Source organism: Heterocephalus glaber, unplaced genomic scaffold (genome assembly GCF_053883595.1).
Source record: "Heterocephalus glaber isolate CG9 unplaced genomic scaffold, H.glaber_assembly_v1.0 deba00001687, whole genome shotgun sequence".
Taxonomy (NCBI): domain Eukaryota; kingdom Metazoa; phylum Chordata; class Mammalia; order Rodentia; family Bathyergidae; genus Heterocephalus; species Heterocephalus glaber.
In genome coordinates this window covers 26,575,412-26,597,792 of record NW_028258412.1, presented here as the reverse complement: position 1 = coordinate 26,597,792, position 22,381 = coordinate 26,575,412, and the positions used below count along the sequence as shown (strand labels likewise).

Sequence of the window (22,381 nt, the reverse complement as noted above, 5' to 3'; positions counted from 1 at the left end):
CTCGGGCAGGGCAGGGCAGGCCGTGGTTCCCCGCGGTTCTTTCGCGGTTCTTTCGCGGTTCTTTCGCATCAGCCCTGCACCAGTGCGAAGACGGAGCCCGCAGCCCGGGAGACCTCACGGGGCACGGGGCGCTCTGCTTCGGCCCTGAGTCCCCGGGTGCCGGCTGGGACTGCGCAGAGCTGGGGGCACCTTCTCCCAGCCAAGGAGCCCCAGAAAAGCTTCTCCCCGCGGCCCTGCCAAGTTATGCCAACACCTCAGCAGCCCCCGCCGCTCAAAATGGTAAGTCTGACGCCGCTCGACTCAGAGGTGCCACCCGAGCACGTGGCGGAGAAAGTCGCGCCACAGGAGCTGTGTCCGTCAGCGTTTTCCCCACTGCGTACAGGAAATGAAAACGCACAGGCGGCGGTCACACCTGCGGGAGACTTGCGGTCGCAGGCGCTGCTTTTGTGGATTTTTTTTCCTCTTTCCAAACTTTGGAGTTTTGTTATGCGGGGAAGAAACACTTGGACAGAAAGGGAGCGAGTGCCAGCTGAGTGGAGCGAGCTCGAGGAACTCGCGCCCCTGACTTAGGGCGCTCTGTGCGGAGCGCGCTCTGTGAGCAGAAAGCCAATGAGCCTCGCTGTGGAGTCGGATCCCGCGGAGACAGCTTAACACCACGCTGAGGAAATCTGCGCAGCTTTGACCCCGCAGAAGCCACATCAATTACATGGACGGTCAAAGCGGACCTGGACAAGGAGACGCTCAGTGCATCGCGAAGCGCATTTCCCTTCCGGTGGAAAACGGGAACTGACGAGAGCTCCCTTTCTGAAAGCTAAATGGATGCTGGTACCACTTGCAGGCCTTCCTCGGCTGTCCTTGAGTTGTGCTGTAACAGCCCGACAGGCTGGCTCATAGAGTACTCTACGCTGTTAACGACAATGACATGGAGGCTCAGAGAGGTTAAATAATTTGGTCAGGGTCACACAGCTTTCAATTTGAACCTCAGCAGGGCCTTGCTCTGCGGAACTGCCTCAGGCTTGCATCGGGCAAAAGGAGGGTTGGGAAATATCGCTCACTGTGAGTTTCAGATTACCCCCCTCGGGAGGCAGATGCTCTCAAAAGCAGTCTTAGTTCATCTCCTGCCTCAGTTTACCCTCGGGGACGTGGATGGTCTGATGAGCTGAATCCCTGGCACGTGTGCAGTTAAATTAGACGGTTGTTCTGCCGAGAGGCGGGAGTCAAAAGCCAAACAGGAGGAAAACACTTTTTCCTGGGCTTGGAGAGGCAAAACGGCAGGGTGGGAAGGGCATTAACTCACTATTTATTTTATTTTGTTTTGTGTTTTTGGTACCAGGGATCGAACTCCAGTCCTTGAACTTGCGCAGCAAGCGGCGAAACCACTGAGCTAAATCCCCAGCCCACTCACTATTTATTTTAGAAATGTGCCAGGTCTGCGCTACTTTGCAGTGTTCTGGATCGCGAACTAAACAGACTGATCCTTGACCGGCAGGGAGCTCGCTCTCCCTCGGGGACACACACAGCGCACAGTGTCGGGGTGCAGATTCCTGACGGACTGCACACTGCATAAGGGAACAGGAAGCGAAGAGACGGAGTGAGGAGACATTTTGTCCCAGAAGGGCACCCTTAATAAGGCAGGACCCACAGGAAGCCAGGGCAGACGGGAGGGTCTGACGGAAGGAAGGGCCCTAGAGGAGGGTGCCATGCAGGGCCCAGGGCTGTGTCTCCTCAGGGCAGGGCTGCAGCCTCGGTCACAGCTTCCCAGACCCGCTTCAGCCGGAGCAGAAGCAGAGCCCAGAGTCAGAAGGCAACACTGTGGTGCAGGCAAGTAGGGGTGCAGAAGTGGTTTCCATGGTAATGGCCTTGGCTCAGGCCCCTGGGGAAGTATGAGACCCGGGCAGCACAGAGAGGCCGGTTCCAAGTCTGCATCCCGTACTCCCTGCACCCATACATGCAAAGGCCCTGGGGCAGGCCGAGGGTGGCCGGCCCACCCGTTCACGGGGCACTGTCCTGGGCAGACCTGGACCCGAAAGCAGTGGTCCCAGCCCCAGCTGCAGGTGGGCAACATGGGTCGCCGTTTATTCACTCTCATCTGCTCGAGGCGGGTGTGGGTGCCTTGAACTCGAACCCTTCCGTACAGAATGTTTAGGGAGATGATTACTCCGAAGGCTAATTTTGGGAAACATTTAAAATATTGAGTGAATCTTAAGCACAGATTTCTCACAATGGCTTGTCTAGGAATTATTTCCAGAGTCCGGTCTGGGAGTGGCAGATTAAAAAGCGGAAGACAAGGAAACCCCAAGATCTTGGGTCCTAGTGCCTATGAAATGTGAGACCACAGCCTCCCAAGGAGCTGACAATGAGGATTAGGAAGGGCCAGTTTTGACAACAAGCTCCGATTTGCTGTCAGACTTTTCTTTTCTAAATTATTTTAGCCTCATGGTAGTGGTTTTACTTATTCTTTTGAGGCAGGGTCTCATTATGCAATCCAGGCTGGGCTTGAACTCACTATGCAGCCTAGGCTGCCCTTAAACTCATGGTGATCCTTCTGCCTCACCCTCCTGAGTGCCGGGATCACAGGTGTGCACCACCATGCCGGCCACATGGTACTGTTTATAAAAGCAGTAATAACCCAGCCCAGGACCCCCTTATACTGGTTTTCAGGTGAGAGCCTGGCTGGTGCAACTCCACGATTCACTGCTGTAGCTAAGAATCTCGGAGACAGCACGAGTCTGTCCCTCGGACAGCTGCTGTCAGCACTGGGCCATAACGGAGTCGTGGTCTCCGTCCTCCCTGCACCTCAGCCCCACGCCCCTGCCCATGGCCAGCAGGCGCTGCTGCAGGCTGTTTGTCCCCCACTCAGTTCCCCGTCCATGTCCTCACTGTAAGGAGATGCCCTGGAAGACCCGTGTGACCGTGACTGCGTGCTCCGGAGATTCAAAGGACAACTTGGCGTCCACTCATGTGACAGTGGACACCACACGCCTGCCACACTGAGCGGTCCAGTTCCCAGTGAGCAGCCGGTGGGACACCCGCCCCTCACTCTGACCTTCATCGAGGTGCTACAGTAGGTCACTTTTGTCATTTGTCTAAATGAGCTGGCGAGAAACTTTTACAGTTGTAAAAAGATAGCTTTTTTTGTTGTTTTTCTGAGATGGCACCTTGCCATGTAGTTCAGGCTGGCCTCATACTCGCAGTGATCCTCCTGCGTCAGTCTCCCCAGTTCTTGTATTGCGGGTCTGCGCCACCGTGCCTGGGTTAAACAAAAGATAATTCGATGAAGGAAAATATTTTCCTGTGAGCGCTAGTTACAGACAGCTGTCAATGTCGCTGGTTTCCGGGATGGGAGAGCAGGTGCCTGCGCTGCCGCCTCCCTACACTAGGGGGCACTGCAGGCCCGCAGATGCCGACAGCCTCTTTCTGTCCACTGCTGTGGCCAGGACCACAGGGCTTTGGGGTGCTCAGTGTGTGTGCGGAAGCATCTCCCGGGACCCTCTGCAACCTTTTTGAGCCATGAAAATAATAATGATGCTGGCATCGTGCTCCATTTTTTACCGTTTGGGCTCATTAAAGTTACTCCGGCTCCCGACAGGTGCCAGGTCGGAGAACTCCGTCGTTCCTCCCCGTGGCTGGGACGGACACCTCTCAGGGAACCAGCGGGAATGAGCTGCTAATGCCTCCGCCACACTCGGCCAAGCTGGAGTAATGCCGTGTCCCACCTGTCACAGGAGCACACAGACCCGGGGGAGGCAGGCGGTGCTGGGCGGGGCTCCCTCAGGTGTCATTGTGGACGCGGCTGATTCTGACCCCAGTGGGCGGGCCTGTGGGCTGGATGATGCCTCCACGGCTAGGCAGGCAGGCAGGCAGAGCCCCGGGTCGTTGTTTTATGCGGCTTTTACTCGGAGAAGGCAGAAGTACCCCAACCCTATTGTTTCTATTTATTGCCCAGAGCAAACTTCAGTGGCAACTTTTAAATCAGGCCCCCGGAAATATCCTGCAGTTCCGGCTTCGAAGCCGTCCCTCACCGACAGCCACCGTGGGCCTTCCCTTGCCTCTGATGTCGGCAAAGGCAGCAAACCCCGATGAAGCCCGACCCTGCATGGCTGCTTGGGCTCCCCGGGCGGGATTAATGCCCGCACATCCACTCTGCAGCACTGCGTTTTGGGCAGGAGTGGGGTGCTGTGTTACCCGGAGTAACACTGCCAGGTCCACATCTGACAGGAAGATGCGGCAATGGCGATTTGCTCTCTGACAAAGGCTCTGTCATCCGAGAGCGCAGCCCTTCAAGCCCTGAGAAAATCTGGTTTTCAATGGGAAAAGAAGCCAGACCACCTGACTTTGGCTCTGCGAAGTACCTGGGTCCTTCTGGGCAGGCCAGGCTGGACTCACATGGGGTCCTGGCTCCCCCTTCTCCCTCCAGACCTGGTGTGGCCTGTAGGGCACTGGGTCCCTGGAAAGCAACACCCTGTGCTTGGGGCAAGCCGGGCACCGGTTCATCCCTGGCTGGACTCTGCTGCCTGCCCTTTTCGGGGAAGGGTCCCACTTCCATTCTATCCGGCCCTTCACTGGGTGGTGCTGCACACCTCTGGTCCCAGCACTCGGGAGGCTGAGATAGGAGAATTGCTGAGAGTTCAAGGCCAGCCTGGGCTACATAGTGAGAGCCTGTCTGAAGTAAAATACAAAAGAAAAACAAACCCAAAATATCACTAAAGTAAGGGGAGAGCGTGAAAGTGGAAGATACTCAGTGTCGGAGAAGAGAAAGCCAGCAGACCACAGCCAGCGTCATCACTGACTGGAGGGAAGCTGCTCCCCACCTGCTGTGAACATGGCAGGCATCCGACCCCGCCTCAGCCAGACCTGCACTGGCCTCCCCTCGCTGGGCCCTAATGCCTCACGCAGCGTCTTCGAGCGGCTTTCCACCCCAGGTGGCCTGAGTCCCCTGAGTTCTGCTGGGACAGCGGCTCTTTGCGGCCCTCACCTTTCCCAGTCTGGCGAACTGCACAGCAGTGTCTGTCTTCCTGGCGAATAGCAATAGTATGGTGCGGGCGCCAGCCTCATCCACACTCACAAACAATTAGTGCTATTTAATTACCGACAAGATGAGGCTTACAGATTGATTTATGCCTCTGCAGATGAAACACATTCTTGGAGGAAAGCAAATTTCTTACAATTGATTTGAGAGAAAGCAGGCAGGCGGTTCTGAGGGGAAGTTGTCCCGGAGCCCTCAGCCCGCATCCCCAGGCGTGCTAAGGGACAGCTTCCCCCGAAGTTAGTTGTGCTAATTGCTCGAAGAAGGCCGGAAGCTGGAGTGGCATCCTGAAGCCAGGCGGGAGGGGCTGCTGTCTTATTCCAGCCCGACCAGGTATCCAGAGCGGCGGCTTCCTAAGGAAGCTTCCTCAGCGAGGAGCAGACCACACTTCTGTCTCGCCAACTGCGTGGCAAGGATGTCTACCACACAGGCAGCAGCTAGACTTCGGCAGTCAACTTTTATCTTAACACAGAAAACGTGTGTGGTGACGTACGGAAAAAAGGCACCCGATGATCGAAATTTGGGGAAGAACACTCAGTTCTTTTTAGAAAAACAGAAAATGATTGTTTTTCATAAAAAACAGGGACCATTACCTTCTAGTGGATGCATTTGAGAAATGTCTGAAGCAGAGACTGGGGCACAGTGGCATCTGCGTCGGGGTGGAGGGAGGGACAGCCGGGTTAGAGGATGGCTCTGCCACTCAGCGCCCCTGGGGGCCAGGAAAGGGAACCCCAGCCTTCTCATTAGTCGGGCAAGCAGGCCAGCAGCCCCCACCACTGCGTGACAGAGGCCCGGTCACCTTGCCCTCCTGGGCCTGCCGTGGGGCTCTGGCAGGCCTGGGTTTAACTCACTGTCCAGGCAATGCTGGCACAGGCTCACGGGTCAGGAACAGCGAGCCCGGCGTGCGCTGGTGTCTGTGGACGCCTCTGCCCCTGCTTTAGAGTTCCATGGCACAGAGCGTCACGGGGAGGAAAAGGCAGAAAGTTTAATAGATGAACAAGAAAAACAGACACTGAGCAAGAGCCACGAAGGACGAGCAGACGGGCATGCTGGAAGACAAGCGCACCGGGGAGTTCTCTGCAGCCACCCTGATGACACAGCCCTGGACAGCCGCAGGCAGCCGAAGGCCGGGCTGTGGCACACCTGTCCTGCCACAGGGCCCGCTGCAGCAGCCGACAGGGCCTGGCCTGCTTCTGCCACTGAGGACCATCACCTTATCCAGGGCGCTTGCCTAAGCAGGATGTGAAAGCGGGAACTCTCTCCCCCACCTCTCTGGTGTCCCCGTGGCTGATCCCAGCCACCCAGGGGCAGAGCGGTCCGGCCGAACCTCGGGCTGGGCTTGGACATCCGGATGTGTGGACTCCGGACCCCTAGTCTGGCAGGAGTGGAGGCCCGCTCTGGTCTGCTCAGGGCGACGTCCTCCCTTGGCTGGCCACCTGGGGAGTGGGGCTGGAGATGCCCTAGGGACACCAGGTGAGGTCATCCGGGATGTGGCCGGGGTCACAGAGACGCTGAACACAGCGCGCGCCACGGCCCGGCCCCTCTCCGGTCCGGGAGCACACCCGGGCTGGACCCCAGCCGGGCTCTGGAGGAAGCCGCGAGGCCGTTGGACACCTGTTGTGGGCGTGGGCGCCCGGCTCCCGGCCCCTCGCGCCCGCCCACCCGCGCGCAGGAGACAGCAGGGCGACGGGGAGGTGGGATCGAGTTTGCGGATTGGGGCGCACAGCTGTCACTCCGGAAGGGTGGGGCTTTTTTTTTAAAGGCAAAATTTCAAGGCAGCCCCAGCGCGCCCGGGCGCTGTCGCGGTCGCCGCGCTCCGGATGCAGCGTGGGCTGCGCGGGGCCGGGCGCGCGAGCCAGCGGTTCCTCCCGGCGCGCAGCTGGGCCGTGGCTGCCGGAGCTCGGGTCCGAGCTGAGCCCGCGGGGCCGGGCGACGGGGCCTCCGCACCCCCAAACTTCGGGCGCCCCGCGCGCACGAGCCCCGGGGCGCGGTGGTCGCCCGGGATGGGGGCTGCGAGCCAAGGCGCCCCGCGCCGCCCCGAGGCCCCGTTCCCCTGGGAACCCGGAAGGGAAGAGGCCGGCGGATCAGGGATTTAGGAAGACTCCGGCGGCGGCGGCGGAGGCGGAGAGGGAGGATCGGCCGGGGCGCCGAGCGGAGCAACTCCCGCGCCCGGCCCGGCCATGGCCCGGCGGCGCTCGGGGCGCGGGGCTCCCTAGGGCGCGGGGCCTCCGGGCGGCCCCTGCCTTCTGCGCTGTCCCCACCCGTGCTCCGGCCTCGCCTCCGGGATGTGCCCGTCTGACATGGGGACGCCGTGGCTTCTGTGCTGTCCCGTGCTCCTCGGCCTGGCCGCGCTTTTCTCCAAAGGTGAGGACGCCGCCGCCTGGGGCTGGGACTAACTTCGCGGGGAGCGAGCGCGTGTGCGTGGAGGGGCGCCGGAGAGCCGCGCGGTTTGCGGGTCGCTTGCGGGCAGGGGTGCAGGGCTGAGCCCTGGGCCGCAGCTGCTTGCGCGGGGCGCGGCAGGGGGACGGAGGGACTCGTGCTGTCGCCAGGCGCATTTTCAGGAGCCCGTGGGACGGGAGACCGCGGGGGGAAAGGTGGGAAAGGGCCAGGCCGAGCTAGAAGTCGGGGGAAGGGGATTGAGGAGCCCAGGATGCCTGGAATTTGGAATTGAGTTCCCTGCCGGCACGGGCTTAGCTGGAAATAATTTCACAGCAGTCTTGTTTCGTGCAGTGGCGTTTGGTCCACCCCAGGCAGCTGGGCAGAAGCGCCCGGGCCCCTTCAGGCCCGACCTGGCCAGGGCGGCGAAGCTGGAACGGGAACTTGTGACCTGGCCACCCAGTCAGACCCCCAAGCCCCACGGCATTCCCCGAGGAGAGGAGAGGTTGTCTGGGGAGAGGATCCGCTACCGGTCTGCATTCTTCCCTGGTGTGTGGGCCCCATCAAGCGCCCCTTTTCTGGACAAATAGACCGGGAGCAGAGTGGGGATTCTCAGCGGTCTCCGGTGTGCTGGAAAAATCCTTTAAACATGTTGCTCTGTGAGTATTTCCGAGCAGAGTTCTCTCTTAGAAACTTCAAAGCCAGTCATTATGTGCAGTCATTAATGGCATGAATTTTGTGTTCCCCGAGTTCCGGGCCTCGGGGGTGGGGGGTGATGGATTTAGACAGCTCACTTGCTGGCTTCCAGGCTGGGCTAGCAGGACTAGGAAGGAGGTGGGTTCACCTGCTCCACGGTCTCCACCAGTGCAGTTGAGACGGGCTCATTCTCCCGAGGATGTCTTAGGGACCCGAGGACCCGAGGACTTGGGGCGCTCTGGGGACTTGGACTGGGAAGCACAGGAGAGCCTGGGGCCTCCAGCAGGCTGGCTCAGGCAGACTCCAGGGGACCAGCCAGCCGCACCCAGGGACAGAGCCCCCTCACCAGCTCCTCTGTCAGGCTAGTCTCTGTGGCTGTCACTTGGCTCCATAATTGGAACAGGCTGCTCTGTTTCCAGGCTGCAAGCATCCGGTGTCATTGAGGAAGGTAGAGTCGCTTTGTTAATACCTGTGACCCGGCCCGGCCACTGGCTTTGCTCAGTTGTGCACAAGCTCCCGATGTGGTTTCTTCATTGGACGGAGCAGGGCTGGGGAGCGTGGCTCTACCCCGATGCCGCCGACCTTCTCCGAGTGGGCAACACTGACAGGGTGCTCCAGTGGCGCTCTCCTCTTTCCTGAGGCCCTGTGGTCCGGCTTGACAATGCTGGGCCCTGCTCTGGAGAGCGCAGCCCCACTGCCGGCTCTGAAGCATGGGCTCCGAGTGCAGGGGCCTGAGGCCTGCAGGGATCGCCCATGAGCTGCCATGGAGCAGGCAAAACTTAGTGTCATCATATGTGTAGAGTGAGATTTCATGGCCCAGAAAGAATTCACAGACCCAGCGATGGATCAGTCCTTCCCCAGTGTGTTCTGAGTCCTTCCCCGCAGAGATTTTGTGACAAACTGAAAGTTCTAACCAGCCTGAAATCAAGCATGGGCTGTATTGAAGCCTCGCGTGGTGGTGCATGCCTGTGATCCCAGCACTCAGGGGCTGAGGCAGGAGGATCTCCATGAGTTTGAGGCCTGGGCCACATAGTGGGTTCAAGGCCAGCCTGAACTACATAGTGAGACTCTGTCTTAAAAACCAACCAAACAAAAAAAAGGTGGGCTGTATTGGGAAGGGTTTTAATTGAGAGTAAACACGCATGCTGTAAAATGCCTAATCTCCCTGTGACTGAATGGAAAATAGACAACATTACTGTATATTAAATATCTGCTTCAGGGGATAGTTTTTACTCTGTAGCCTGAGAGCTTTCCAAATGGAATCCTTGAGCAAAATAGAATCCACATTTTAATAGCAGACCAATGACCTTGGCCCTTATCCCTGTCTGAGTTTCATGAGCAGAAGATGATTAGCCATAAAATCAACCCTCCCCTCCCCTCGACATGTGTTTGAAATGCACATATGCCTGGAATGCCACTGCACATGCTTCCGTCTCCTGGGGACCTAGGAGCTATGGTATGAAACTTTGTCACCTGGCCCACTCCTGGAGGTGGCTTTGGGTTCAGTTGTCAGGTGTGTGGGTCTTATGGTTGAGCTCTAGTCTCTCAAAGTTGGATGTAGGTAGCAAGTGCGCCGCCCTGCAGGTGAGAGAATGCATTGCCCTGAGTATTGTGGGTGGAGCAGGCGGGAGGAGGAGCTAAGAAGTGAAATCCATGAGAGCGGTGGGAGGTTTGCAGCTTCAGAGACAGGAACCTGAAGGGAGCATGTTTAGTCTGACCACCATCTTCACCAGCATGCCCGCTTCCTGAGCATGTTTCCTCACAGAGACCTGGCGTGCTGTCCCAGCCAGGTGGCCACGTGTTCTGCCTGCTGCAGCTGAGGCAGCGGGCACCTGGCATGGGGCTTGTCTGGCCTGTGTGTGTCCACGTCAGGGTGTCCTCTTGGGCAGGCATGGAGGTGCACCTCCGGCTCAGGGAATGTGGCTCTCCAGCTGCCCGGGCTGGACAGCAGGGACAGAGCTTCACCTTCTCCAGGGGTGGGTTTCAGGGCAGGAGACCGTGTCGGGTGAGCAAGTCAGGGTGTGTGTGTGTGTGTGTGTGCGCGCGTGTGTGCGCGCGTGCACACGTGTGCTCTATCTGGAAAGACTGGCTTTATTACTTGCATATAAACACTGTCAGAAGTTAAAAGGCTTGGGAATGGGGAGACCAGTAAGTTTTCTTTCTCTGAATTCAAGAGTTGAATGAAAATATGATTTTATTAAAAAACACTGGCATAGAAAGGTGAAATTTCAAATTTGAGGATTTGTTTAGTTCCATTTTTAAAACGCCAACAAAAATTAGTAAGAAAAAGAAAGACTCCAAAAATGCATTATTATAGATTGTATCACCCTATATTCCCTGTTCATCCATCTGTCCATCCATCCGCCCATCTCTTATGTACTTACCTAATTCTCGACCCATCCATCTACTCACCCAGCCATCCACCCACCCATCCATTCATCCATCCATCTACTCATCCATCCGCCCATCATCTGTCCATCCACCCACCCATCCATTCATCCATTCATCTATTCACCCAGCCATCTATCCACCCATCCATTCATCCATCCACCCACCCATCCATTCATCCATCTATCTACTCATCCGTCCATCCATCATCTGTCCATCCACCCACTCATCCATCCGCCCATCATCTGCCCACTTTTCCTTCCATCACCTGTCTACCCTTCCACTCAACAAATATCAAAGACCCTGTGTTTTTGGTGACCAGAGACCTCTTCAGGAACTGTTTGCAAGTGTTGTGAGGATGCAGGGTTAGGTCCTCAAGGGCCCCAGATTGGGGAAGGTTAGTGCATTTATGCCTCTAGATTTGCGTTGTCGTAAGTGCCGAGTGCCAATGCTGATGGCTCCATGGTCAGTTGCCCTCTTCTTTGCTCTTTGGATCCCTTCATTCCCTGCCTTTGCCTCCTGAGCAGCACACTGCCCCCCACACCGTGCTGGGCACAGTGAGTATAGCGGTGAGGAAAAGCATGGGATGCATGGACAGAGGGTGGGGACAGGCACTGGGGCTCGCCTCTCGAATGTCTGACCCAGGCTGTGGACGGGGGACAGGTGTGCTCTCATCTGGAAGTGTGCACCTGTCCTGTGTCAGTGTGCACCTCTGGAGCCAGCACAAGCGCGGGGTGGGGCAAGAGGCTCTCGGAGGGTCCTTGTGGCCTCCGAGGCCTGGCTGTCCTTGGCTTGTGGCTACTTTCCTCTGCTGCCTCCAGGGCAGGTCGGGGTCCCTGTGCACAGCCACCTCGTCCGCTGCTCCACGTCATACTCTGCCTTCCTCTCAGGGACTCAGGCCACTGTCCTGGAGCCCCCAAACAATCCAGATGGCAGCCTCCCCTCTTCATTTACTGTGCACCTGTGTTTTAGTTCCAGAGGAAGGCACCAGCTCTTGCAGGTGAGGGGAATTTGAGTTTGAGTGTCTTTTGGAGCCGGGTGGGGCGATCTCCCCCTTCCACAAGGGGTAGCATCCTGAAACCCTGTTCTCCCTGCTTTCCAAAGGTGTAAGTCACCCTGGGTGCAGGAGATATGTATTTTCCTCATCTGCTTCTGGTTTCGTTCCAGCATTTAGCACAGCGTGTTGCACATTGCGGAAGGTTCAATACAAATTTGCAGTGTGTGTAAGAGTTTGAAATACTGCCTGCGGAATCCTTGCCTGACAGTAAAGTGGCCTAATGCTGTCTTTCCAGTAATTCAGAGGGCTGCAGGAAATACTTTGGTCAATAATAATAGGGGCTAATTTTTTGAGTGATTCTCGTATGGCGGGCTGTGTGCACAGGGGTTTATGCAGATGATTTTTGTGAATATGCAGATGAACCATGGGGACTGATGCTGAGGCTGAGGGTCAGAGGAGCTCAGGGAGTCTGAGTTCTGATGTTGCGGCTGAGCTCTGGGCCGTGCTGCAGGCTGTGTCAGCCACTGCAGGGCGGAGGGCGGAGGGTCTCCTTTTCAGTGTGGAGAAGGCGCATTCATGCCGGACACATGAATCAACACATGTCAGGTTTAATTTTCTCTGCCTTAATTTTGCCAGCAGCAGTTCTGAGTGGCCCAGAGGGACTGAGGTAGGTTTTCATTCCAGGATGTAAAGGAGGTTGAGGGCTATCTGTGGGTGTGGATGGGTTTGGGGGTCTCCTAGCTGTGACCCATGACTGGTTCATGGTCTGGTCACCCTCCGGTCACCACTGGTCACGGAGTCCTGGCTGGGCAAGGCTAAGAGGTGTTTACTGGGAAGTTGTGACCAAACAGGGAGAAGTGTGTAGAACAAAGACAGATCGATGTTACTCCTCCTTACAAGAGGAGACTGTAGGGCTGGGTGAACATACAGATCGGTGAGCTTGACTTTTTTTTTTAAAGTTTTAAAATATTTTTTTAGTTCTTTTATTGGTACATTTTAGGGATGCAATTCATTTACATTTATCACTGGGATCTTGTACCTGTACATGGTGTATCTTGGTTCTTATTTTTTTCCCCATTACCTGTGCACCCTTCACCCCCTCTACCCTTCCCTATTTACATAGATTTCATTTCCATTTTTTTTTCTTTTCTCATAGTTTTTCCTTTCCTTCTTTTCCTTTCCCCTTCCCCTCCCTTCACTCCTTTGTCTTTGGACCTTTTTTCCTATTTCAGATTATCAATTTGTTTAATCATTTTAACCCTTGTTTACACTCTCAGTTTCTCACACTAGAGAAACTATTCAGTATTTACACATGTGTGTCCTATTTATTTCACTTAAGAGTATGGCCTCAATATGCATCCATTTAGCTATAAATGTCTCTAGTTTCTCATTCTTTATGGCTGAGTAGTACTCCATTTTATAAAAAAACCCACATCTTCTTTATCCAGTTTCCAGTTGATGGGCACTTGGGCTGTTTCTAAGCTTTAGCTATTACAAACTGTGCCACTATGAACATGGGTGCACATATATCCCTGGTATGATACTTTTAATTCTTTGGGGAAGATACCCAGCAGGGGGATAGCTGGGTCAAATGGGACCTCTAGTCCTAGTTCTTGGAGGTATCTCCATACAGATTTCCACAGTGGTTGCACCAGTCTGCACTCCCACCAACAATGGAGAAGGGTTCCTTTCTCCCCACAACCCCGCCAGCATTTGTTATTGGTTGATTTCTTGATAGCAGCCATTCTTTGTGGGATGAGGTGGAATCTCAGTGTTGTTTTCATCTGCATCTCTCGAATGACGAGTGATGTCGAACATTTTTTCATATATTTGCTTGCTGCTTTTACTTCCTTGTCTGAGAAATGTCGTTCATTTCAGATGCCCATTTTTGAATCGAGTCTTTGAATTTGGGGGGTCTGATTTTTTTCAATTCTTTATATATTCTAGATACTAGTCCTTTGTCTGAGGTACAGCTGCTAAAATTTTTTTCCCAGATTGTAGGTTGTCTGTTAGCTCTGTTGGTGGTTTCTTTTGCAGTGCAGAAGCTTTTTAATAAGATGAGATCCCAGTTGTTGATTCTTTCTGCTAGTTCCCGTGCTGCTGAGGTTTTGTTCATGAAGCCTTTTCCTATGCCAATGCCTTCAAGAGTTCTACCTAACTTATCTTCCAGCAAGTTTACTGTTTCTGTCTTAATATTTAGATCTTTAATCCACTTTGATCTTAGTTTAGTGCATGGTGATAGTTATGGGTCTAGTTTTAATCTTTGGCAGGCTGAAATCCAGTTTTTGCAACACCATTTATTAAATAGGCTATCTTTCCTCCAATGATGGTGGTTGGCTCCTTTGTCAAAGATGAGGTGGCTGAGCATGTCTGGAGTTGTTTCTGCATCTTCTAATCTATTTCACTGATCCTCAGGTCTGTTCCTTTGCCAGTACCATACTGTTTTTATCACAGTAGCTTTGTAGTATAGTTTCAAGTTGGGGATTGTGATCCCCCCAGCCATGTCTCTGTTGCTTAGAATTGCTTTAGCTATTCTAGGTCTCTTATGGTTCCAAATGAATTTTTGGATTGTTTTCTCTAGTTCTGTGAAGTATATTGTTGGAATTTCCATTGGCATTGCATTGAATCTATATAGTAGTTTTGGAAGTATGGCCATTTTCACTATATTGGTTCTTCCTACCCAGGAACAAGGGATGTCTTTCCATTTTCTTGTATCCTCTTCGGTCTCTTTTTTTCAGAGTGCTGTAGTTTTCAGTGTAGAGGTCTTTTGCTTCCTTTGTTAGACTGTTTCCTAGATATTTCATTTTTTGGATGCTATTGTAAATGGAATTGTTTTCCTGATTTCTCTCTCCATGAGTCTCTTATTTGTGCACAAGAAGGCTATTGTTTTTTTGAGTGTTGACCTTGTATCCAGCTACTCTACTGAATCTGTCAATTAAGTCTAGAAGTCTTTTGGCAGAGTTTTTTGGGTCTTCTATGTAAAGTATCACATCGTCAGCAAATAATGACAGTTTAACTTCTTCTTTTCCTATCCTTATTCCTTTTATTTCTTTCTCTTTTCCCGTTGCTGTGGCTAATGTTTCCGGAACTATATTGAAGAGGAGTGGTGATAGTGGGCATCCTTGTCTTGTTCCTGATTTTAGCATGAAAGTTTTCAGTTTTTGACCATTTAGTATGATGTTGGCTGTTGGTTTTTCATAGATAGCCTTAATCAGGTTAAGATAAAGATCTTCTATTCCAGTTTTCTGTAGGGTTTTTATCATGAATGGGTGCTGGATTTTGTCAAATGCTTTTTCTGCATTTATTGAGATGATCATATGGTTTTTGTCCTTGACTCTGTTAATACGGCATATTACATTTATTGATTTATGAATGATGAACCATCCTTGCATCCCTGGGATAAATCCGACTTGGTCAGGGTGTATGATCTTCTTGATGACCCTCTGTATTCTGTTTGCCAGTATCTTGTTGAGGATTTTTGTATCTATGTTCATTAGGGAGATTGGCCTGTAGTTCTCTTTTTGGGTTGGGTCTTTCCCTGGTTTTGGAATCAAAGTAACACTTGCTTCCAGGAATGAATTTGGAAGTATTGCTTCCCTTTCAATTTCTTTGATGAGTTTAAAGAGTAATGGTGTTAGTTCTTCTTTGTCTTGTAAAATTCAGCAGTGAAGCCACTGGACCTGGGCTTTTCTTTGTTGGTAAATATTTTATTACACTTCCAATTTCACTCATTGTAATTGGGGTGTTTAGAATTTCTATATCTTCTTCATTTAACTTTGGCAATTCGTATGTATATTGGAATCTGCTCTTTTCTTCTGTGTTTTCCATTTTATTGGAGTAGAGGTTCTCGAAGTAGGTATTGACGATCCTCTGGATTTCTGTTGGATCTGTTGTGACTTCACCTTTTTCATTCTTAATTGCATGTATTTGAGCCTTTTCTTTCCTTTTCTTGATAAGTTTGGCTAAAGGTTTCTCGATTTTATTCTTTCAAAAAACCAACTCTTTGATTCATTGATTTTTTTGTATTGTTCTCTTAGTCTCCATTGCATTGATTTCTGCCCTGATCTTTATAATTTCCTCTCTTGTATGAGCTTTGGATTCATTATACTCTTCTTTTTCTAGGAGCTTGAGGTTCTGCATTAGGTTATTTATATGCGTTTTCTCTGTTTTGCTAATATGGGCATTCACTGCTATGAATTTCCCACGTAGAACTGCTTTCATTGTGTCCCATAGATTCCTGTATGTTGTACTGGCATTTTCATTTACTTGTAGAAACTGTTTAATTTCTTCTTTAATTTCCTCTGTGATCCATTGGTTGTTCAGAAGGGTGTTATTCAGTTTCCATGTGTTTGTTGGGGTTTTGCCATTTCTTATGTTATTGATCTCCAGTTTTATTGCACTATGGTCTGATAATATACCGGGGGTAACTTCAGTTCTTTTACATTTACTTAGATATGTCCTATGAGCTAGCATGTGGTCTATTCTGGAGAATGACCCATGTGCAGCCAAAAAGAATGTGTATTCCGATTTTCTGGGGTGGAACACTGTAAACATCTATTAAGTCCATTTCTTCAATAGCTTGGTTCAGTTCTAGAATTTCCTTGTTAACTTTTTGTCTAGATGATCTATTTGTGATAATGGGGTATTGAGGTCCCCCACTACAATTGTGTTAGTGTTTATTTGGTTTTTCATGTCCATTTATATTTGTTTTGTATAGTTGGGGGCATTTGTATTTGGTGCATATATATTTAGGATTGTTATCTCTCCTTCTTGGATTGTTTCCTTTCACAAGGATGTAGTGACCATCTTTGTCTCTCTTAATTAGTTTTGGTTTGAAATCTACTTTGTCTGCAAATAAGATTGCTACGCCTGCTTTTTTCTGGGTTCCTGTCATGTGGAGAACTGTTTTCCATCCTTTTACTTTCAGTATATGGATTTCCTTTTGAGTTAGGTGTGTTTCTTGTATACAGCATATTGTTGCATTTTCCTTTTTAATCCATTCTGCCAGTCTATTTCTTTTGATTGGTGAATTGAGACCATTAACATTGATGGTTATAATTGATAGATATTGATTTATCCTTGTCATGATGCTCCACTTTTGTTGGCTCTTTGATTTCTTATTTTTTCCCCCTTTCCCTTTAGTGTCTTACCTTGTCTGGTGGCTTCCCTCTGTTGGGCCTCATGGAGTTGTGACCTTCATTGCTTTTTTCTAGGATATTGTTTAGAATTGCTTGTAGTGCTGGTTTGCTGTTCATGAAATTTCTCAGGTATTCTTTGTCATGGAAGTATCTAATTTCCCCATCGATTTTGAAAGATAATTTTGCAGGATACAACAGTCTAGGTGGGAAGTTATTTTCTTTTAGGGCTTGAAATACTTCACTCCAGGCTCTCCTTGACTTGAGGGTTTGTGTTGAGAAATCTGCCGTGCTTCTGATGCGCTTTCCTTTGTAGGTGATTTGTTTCTTTTCTCTAACTGCCTGTAGGATTTTGTGCTTCTGTTGGGTTTCTGGGATCTTGACTGTTATACGTCTAGACATAGATTTTTTTTCATCATGGCTAGTTGGAGTTCTATATGCCTCACTTATCTGTATGTCCAATTCTCTACCTCTGTCTGGGAAGTTTTCCACTATTACTTCTGTGAACAGTTTTTTTTATGTCAATTGTACTTTCTCCTGTTTTTTCATGGACTTCTATCAGTCTTATGTTATTCTTCTTTGCATCGTCTAGCAGTTGTTGGATTGATTTCTTGTGGTCCCTTACTATTTTTAAGAAATCTCTATTTTCATGGTCTCTAACCGCGATCCTGTCTTCTATATCTGCTATTCTATCTTCAGATTCCCTTAATTTGCTGTGGGTACTTTCAATGGATTTTTTGATCTCCTGAATATCTGTTTGAATCTGTTTCATGGATTCCATTTCTTTCTTATGTTGGGAGATCATGGTTTCCATTTCTTTCTTATGCTGGGTATTCATGGCTTCCAGCATGTTTCTGAGCTCATCTATTTTTTCATCTGTTTCTGTTTTAGATCCTCTAATCATGTCTTTCACTCTGCTCACCATCTCTGTGGATATCTGGGAGATTATTTCTGCTTTAAATTTTTCTAGAGCCTCATTCAACTGTTTTGTTACTTCCTGTGCTATCAGTTCAGGGTATCCAGGTGGTTGGTTATGGGACTTTTCCATCTTATTTCCCCCAGGATTTACCCTTGGTTGGGTGGAAGTCTGAGTTTGTGCCTTGCTTAAATGTATTCTCATTTCTGTTTTTGGTACTGTCCTTGGTTTAACTCCTGGGTTGATAGTTTGAAATTGCTTATTGTAGGTATCTGTTTTGCTTGTAATTAGAACCCTTATGGAATGATTGCTTCTCAGGGGTGTGTTCCAGATATAGCTGGTCTTTAAGTTTTGAGTCTCTAATGACTCTAAGGCTATCTCATTTTCCTTATACTAGGAAGATTCATTGACTAGATCAATACCCACACCTTAGCCCAAGTGATACAATCAGCAACACCACTGCATCAAGTACATCTTCGAAAATGACATTTTGTGGTAGTTATTAATCTATCACCTTTAACTGTGTGAATTAAATCAAGATCAGGGACCAACCCAACATATAGTGAATAAACTCTTCAATATAACATCCTTACCCTTTGGGATGGGGAGTTAGAAGGGGTTGGGGAGGGAGGGACAGATGGGAAAAAGGATAGGGGAAGGTTAGCAGTGTGGCCAGAGGACACAGGTGAGAAGGAAAAAGAGAATAATAGGAAAATAAAGAAGAACTCTGACTGAGGACCAAAACAGGGACAAAAAGGGAAGATGAACAATGTGGGAGAGCAAGAGAGTGAGTGTAAGAGAAAGAGAAAGGAAAGAGAAAAGAAAGAAGAAAAGAAAGGAGAGAAAAACAATATTTGCAAAGAGTAGGGAAAAAATTAAAGATAAGAGGAGCAAAAGAAAAGAAAAGAGAAAAAAACCAAAATAATAAAACAAATTTTGGGAATAAAAATAAAACAGTGAAAATGAAGGGCCTCCTTCAGTGTATGTCTCTGCTGTCACAATAGACAACGTGGGTTGCAGTGTGCAGATATAAGTCAATGAGTCTCAGCAAGCCAGTCGCAGACCCATGAGATTCGGGCAGATTTCTGGCTGCAAGTCCCAAGTTGAGCTCCCTGTCCTCCCATAGGGTTGAACTCTGCAGAGTTGTATTGCAAGTTCCAGCTGCCCTTCCCCTGAAGATACTCCAGGTCCTGATGGGAGGTGAAGATGACTCCAACTTACCCAGTACCGTGGTCTGGTGGTCCGGTGTCCTCTGTGTCTTTGTAGTGTGGAACCAGGTGGCTGTACAGAGGAGCACGATGGGGGGAGGTGTCCAGTGGATTGCTGCCGGGTCACGGGCTGATTGGGTGCATTCCGCGCGACTCACGATGTTGCTACGGCATCCGCAGACCTGTCTGTCTGCAGCGGGCTGATCGGTGACCTTGATTTTTGATGCAGACACTAAGCTTGACGGAGTCAGGGAGAGAATGCGGGGGGCTCCGATGCGCGGACAGGAAGCCAGCCTGGATTTGTTGGGTAGAGCGTCCACAGACTCAGAATATTTCTGCGAAACGTTGGCACTTGTTTGAACAGTCTGTTGCAGGGAGAAGTAAGGAAGCTCCCAATGTCCAGAAGCAAGGCATCTCAGATGCAGGTTTTCGGGCGTCCTTTCAGACACAGAGACACACTGGAGTCACTCTCCTTCCAGAAATTAGGGCTCTGGGCGAGGGAGGCCTGGACTGAAGTTCCTGCGCTTGGGGACATCTCAGAGGAGGCCGAAGCACATGCAAGGGCCGATCAGAAAATGCGGCAAACGTTTAAAAGGTTTTAAACTCACATTACAGTAGAAGACACATGTCAAGGGCGATGGGAAGAGTGTGTTCAAAGCGTGCTTTCGGGGAACTAGTTGCACTGTCTCTTACTATAATAAATTTTGTGTAAATATTCACCGTGTCGATGTGATGTCTCAGGACACTAGATTTGAGGGTGTTCAGATGTCCACGCTCCCGTTTCTCCGATTCTGTCTCCCAAGTCTGTAAGCGGAGGAGACTCAGGTGGACATTGAAAGGTAAGGGGCTGCAAAGGGTTTTTAGCGACTCGGCGTTTTTCATGAGAGGGTGTTTGTCGGAAACTCCTCTGCCTGCTCACCAGGTGAGGAGGGAGCGAGCAGGGCCCACTGCTCCTCGGTTTGTCTTCCTATGGATCAGGAAGGCCACACGGACCCTGAAGGACACGGCGGTGAGGAGGCAGCTCACTGGGTGTAAGTGTGGGTGATGCCTCGGGCCGGCTGTGTTGGCCTCGCCTGCCCAGGACCCACCCCCCACCCTGCCAGGCTCCTCTCAGGCAGGTGCTTGGTGCTGCAGCAGAAACCGCGGGCGGAAACGTCACCTTCCTGGCTCTGGTTCCAAAAGCCGATGTCAGCAGAAGACAGAGTATTTTTATAGGGCAGAGGAGGAGATGGTGGCACAGGTGGGATGCCCTTGAGATGCTCCTGTCCCTCTGTGCCAGGGATGGAGCCCAGGTACCGCCTGGCTCCGGTGCATGGGGGGAAGCTGCCCTGTCACAGGCAGGCAGCAGCGCAGTGTGTAGCAGGTGACCTGACTGGTGGCTTGCTGCAGCCAGCACTGGCGTGCAGGATTCAGGAGTGCAGACCTGGACCGGGCACCTCAGTCAACCCCAGCAAGGCCCGTGATCAAGACCAGGGAGGAGCCCGTCATGGTGGCACCCGCTTGTGATCCCAGCACTCAGGAGGCTGAGGCGGGAGGATTGCCATGAGTGCGAGACCAGCCTGCGCTCCACAGTGAGACTCTGTCTCAAAAAACAATGAGACAGCCCTTCCTGAGAGAGCATTCATCTTCGAGTCTAGCGGTCTGAACATATGGGATGCTCACCTGGCCCGGAGCAGCCACGGCGGAGGGGCAGTGAGGGGCTGCGGGGTGGGGTTGTGCCCTGGAGGTCCAAGGCTTGGGGTCAGCATGGTGAAGGGGATCTGTGCAGCAGCTACGCTGAGGTCCTCAGGTGCAAGCTGAGGCTGCAGATCAGCGGGCCGTGCACAGCCTTGCTCTGTGGGGCTCCTCCGGGGGACCCTGAATGTGACCACAGTGCCTCGATGCTGGTGACCCCGCCCAGCATCCGGAGTGCTGCCTGCTGCACTGCAGGAGGCGGTGTGGGGCAGCGGCAGGAGATGCCCAGCCCAGCCCAATCACGGGGACACGAGTCCTACCCCTCACTCCATGTGCCTGTCCTGAGGTCTGCAGACAAGGGCTGTGCCACTTCTGTGGGGTTTGTGCAGGTGGAGGACCAGGTGACTGCGGGCCAGCTGGCCACAGGGGCGGGTACCTGGGGACACTGGTGGAGCGCGGGCAAGGAGATGGTGTTTGTGTTCTGTCAAACCCTTCCTTGGGTCAACGGGGAAAATCATATTCAAATTTTACAGCAGTGCAAGTGCAGTTTTGGACCTTATGTAATGCTTCTCCATGCACACATTACACACATTACACACACTTGGATGCGGTGGAAAAGTAAGAGGAGGAGGTGGTGGAGGGGAGAAGAGAGAGAGAGCCTTAAACCAGACACCAGTCTGTATGATTGGCCGCCAAAAACTGTAAGTGAAGATTTATTAAATTCTTTGCATTTATTAGACTTTGGCATGAGGTTATTCACCAGTATTGTGGGCCGTTCAGTAAATATTAGTAGGAACATTTAAGAACATTATATACATTTTGCGTTGAAGCCCAGATTTCCTGTGTAGCAGGAAGCCCTGAAGGAAGTTTCTGTTGGTAGCTTTTTGTCACAGTGAAAACCAGCTCAAAGGAGGAAAAGTTACTGTGCTCACAGCTTCAGGGGATTCGGTCCATGGCCGGCCAGCTCCATGCTGTGAGCCTGGGGGGAGGCACAAACATGGCGGAAGGGTGTGGTGGAGGAGAGCGGCTTGCCTCATGGTGGCCAGGAAGCAGAGAAGGGAACAGAGCCAGAGAGGAGGGGCAGGATGAGAGAGCGTGCCTGGGGGCCGTGACCTGCTCCTTCCAGCTGGGCCACTGCCCGAGGAAGTGGTCGCCTGAGCTTCACCTGGCGGTCCATGCAGCAATGCAGTTAGAGCCTTCACCATCTGGTTGCTGCCTAAAGCCCACAAGCAGCCAACCAGACCCCAGCTTGGGGGACAATTTTAGCTCTGAGCCATAAGAAAATTTTCTTAGGCTTTGGAACTAGAGGAGGAGCCTGCACTTCTCCTGAGAAAGTTATGCTTCATCCCGTGAACACCGAGACATTTCCAAGCTATTGAGTGCTTGGCTTTGCTTAACTTCTGCCTCTCAGGTCCGCCTGCTGTTTATCAGTGCAGCCTTTAAGCTGGGTGTCCTGTGAATAAGCTTCATCCTTGGCTCATTTTATTTTCCTTCCTCTGTTCCCTCTCTTTCTGTCTGCCTTTTTATGTTATCACACTGCATTTAGTTTTTGGTGAGCAGCTTCAGGTCAGTTTTGAAGTGAGAGGGAAGAAACAGTTCCCTGCCCAAAGCTGCCACATCAGTGTTGTGAGATGACCCATTTCCACTTGGTTTTCAGTTCTTCGGCCAGTTCGACGCTGCACACCTCCGTGAGCCCTGGGTTTCTGGGAGCTCTTCCTCACGTTACCCAAGGCCTCACGAACACAGCTTTTGACGCCTGCTTCGTGGCTGAGACATTGCTGCTCTCGCTGGACAGTCGCCTCCGCCTGTCCTGAGAGAGTGCTGTCACGAGTGGGCTTGTCCTCAGTGACTCCTCAGCGGGACTGGCAGTTGCTTCCTCACGGAACCTGTGTGGGCAGAGCCTTTCCCGCAGGGCACCTTTCCCCCAGCCGTGGCCGCTGCCATCTCCCCTGCGCTCAGGGTCCC

General features: G+C 51.5%; 1 protein-coding gene across 1 annotated transcript in view; it reads left to right on the top strand.

Moving 5' to 3' along the window:
* The first annotated feature begins 6,823 nt into the window (after nucleotides 1-6,823).
* Nucleotides 6,824-22,381, top strand: part of Tmem132d (transmembrane protein 132D) — a 484,753-nt gene continuing 469,195 nt past the window's right edge. Inside the window, exon 1 of the mRNA XM_004843985.4 lies at nucleotides 6,824-7,390. Coding sequence (XP_004844042.2) covers nucleotides 7,312-7,390 — 79 coding nt within the window. The 5' untranslated portion in view covers nucleotides 6,824-7,311. The remainder of the gene's footprint in view (nucleotides 7,391-22,381) is intronic.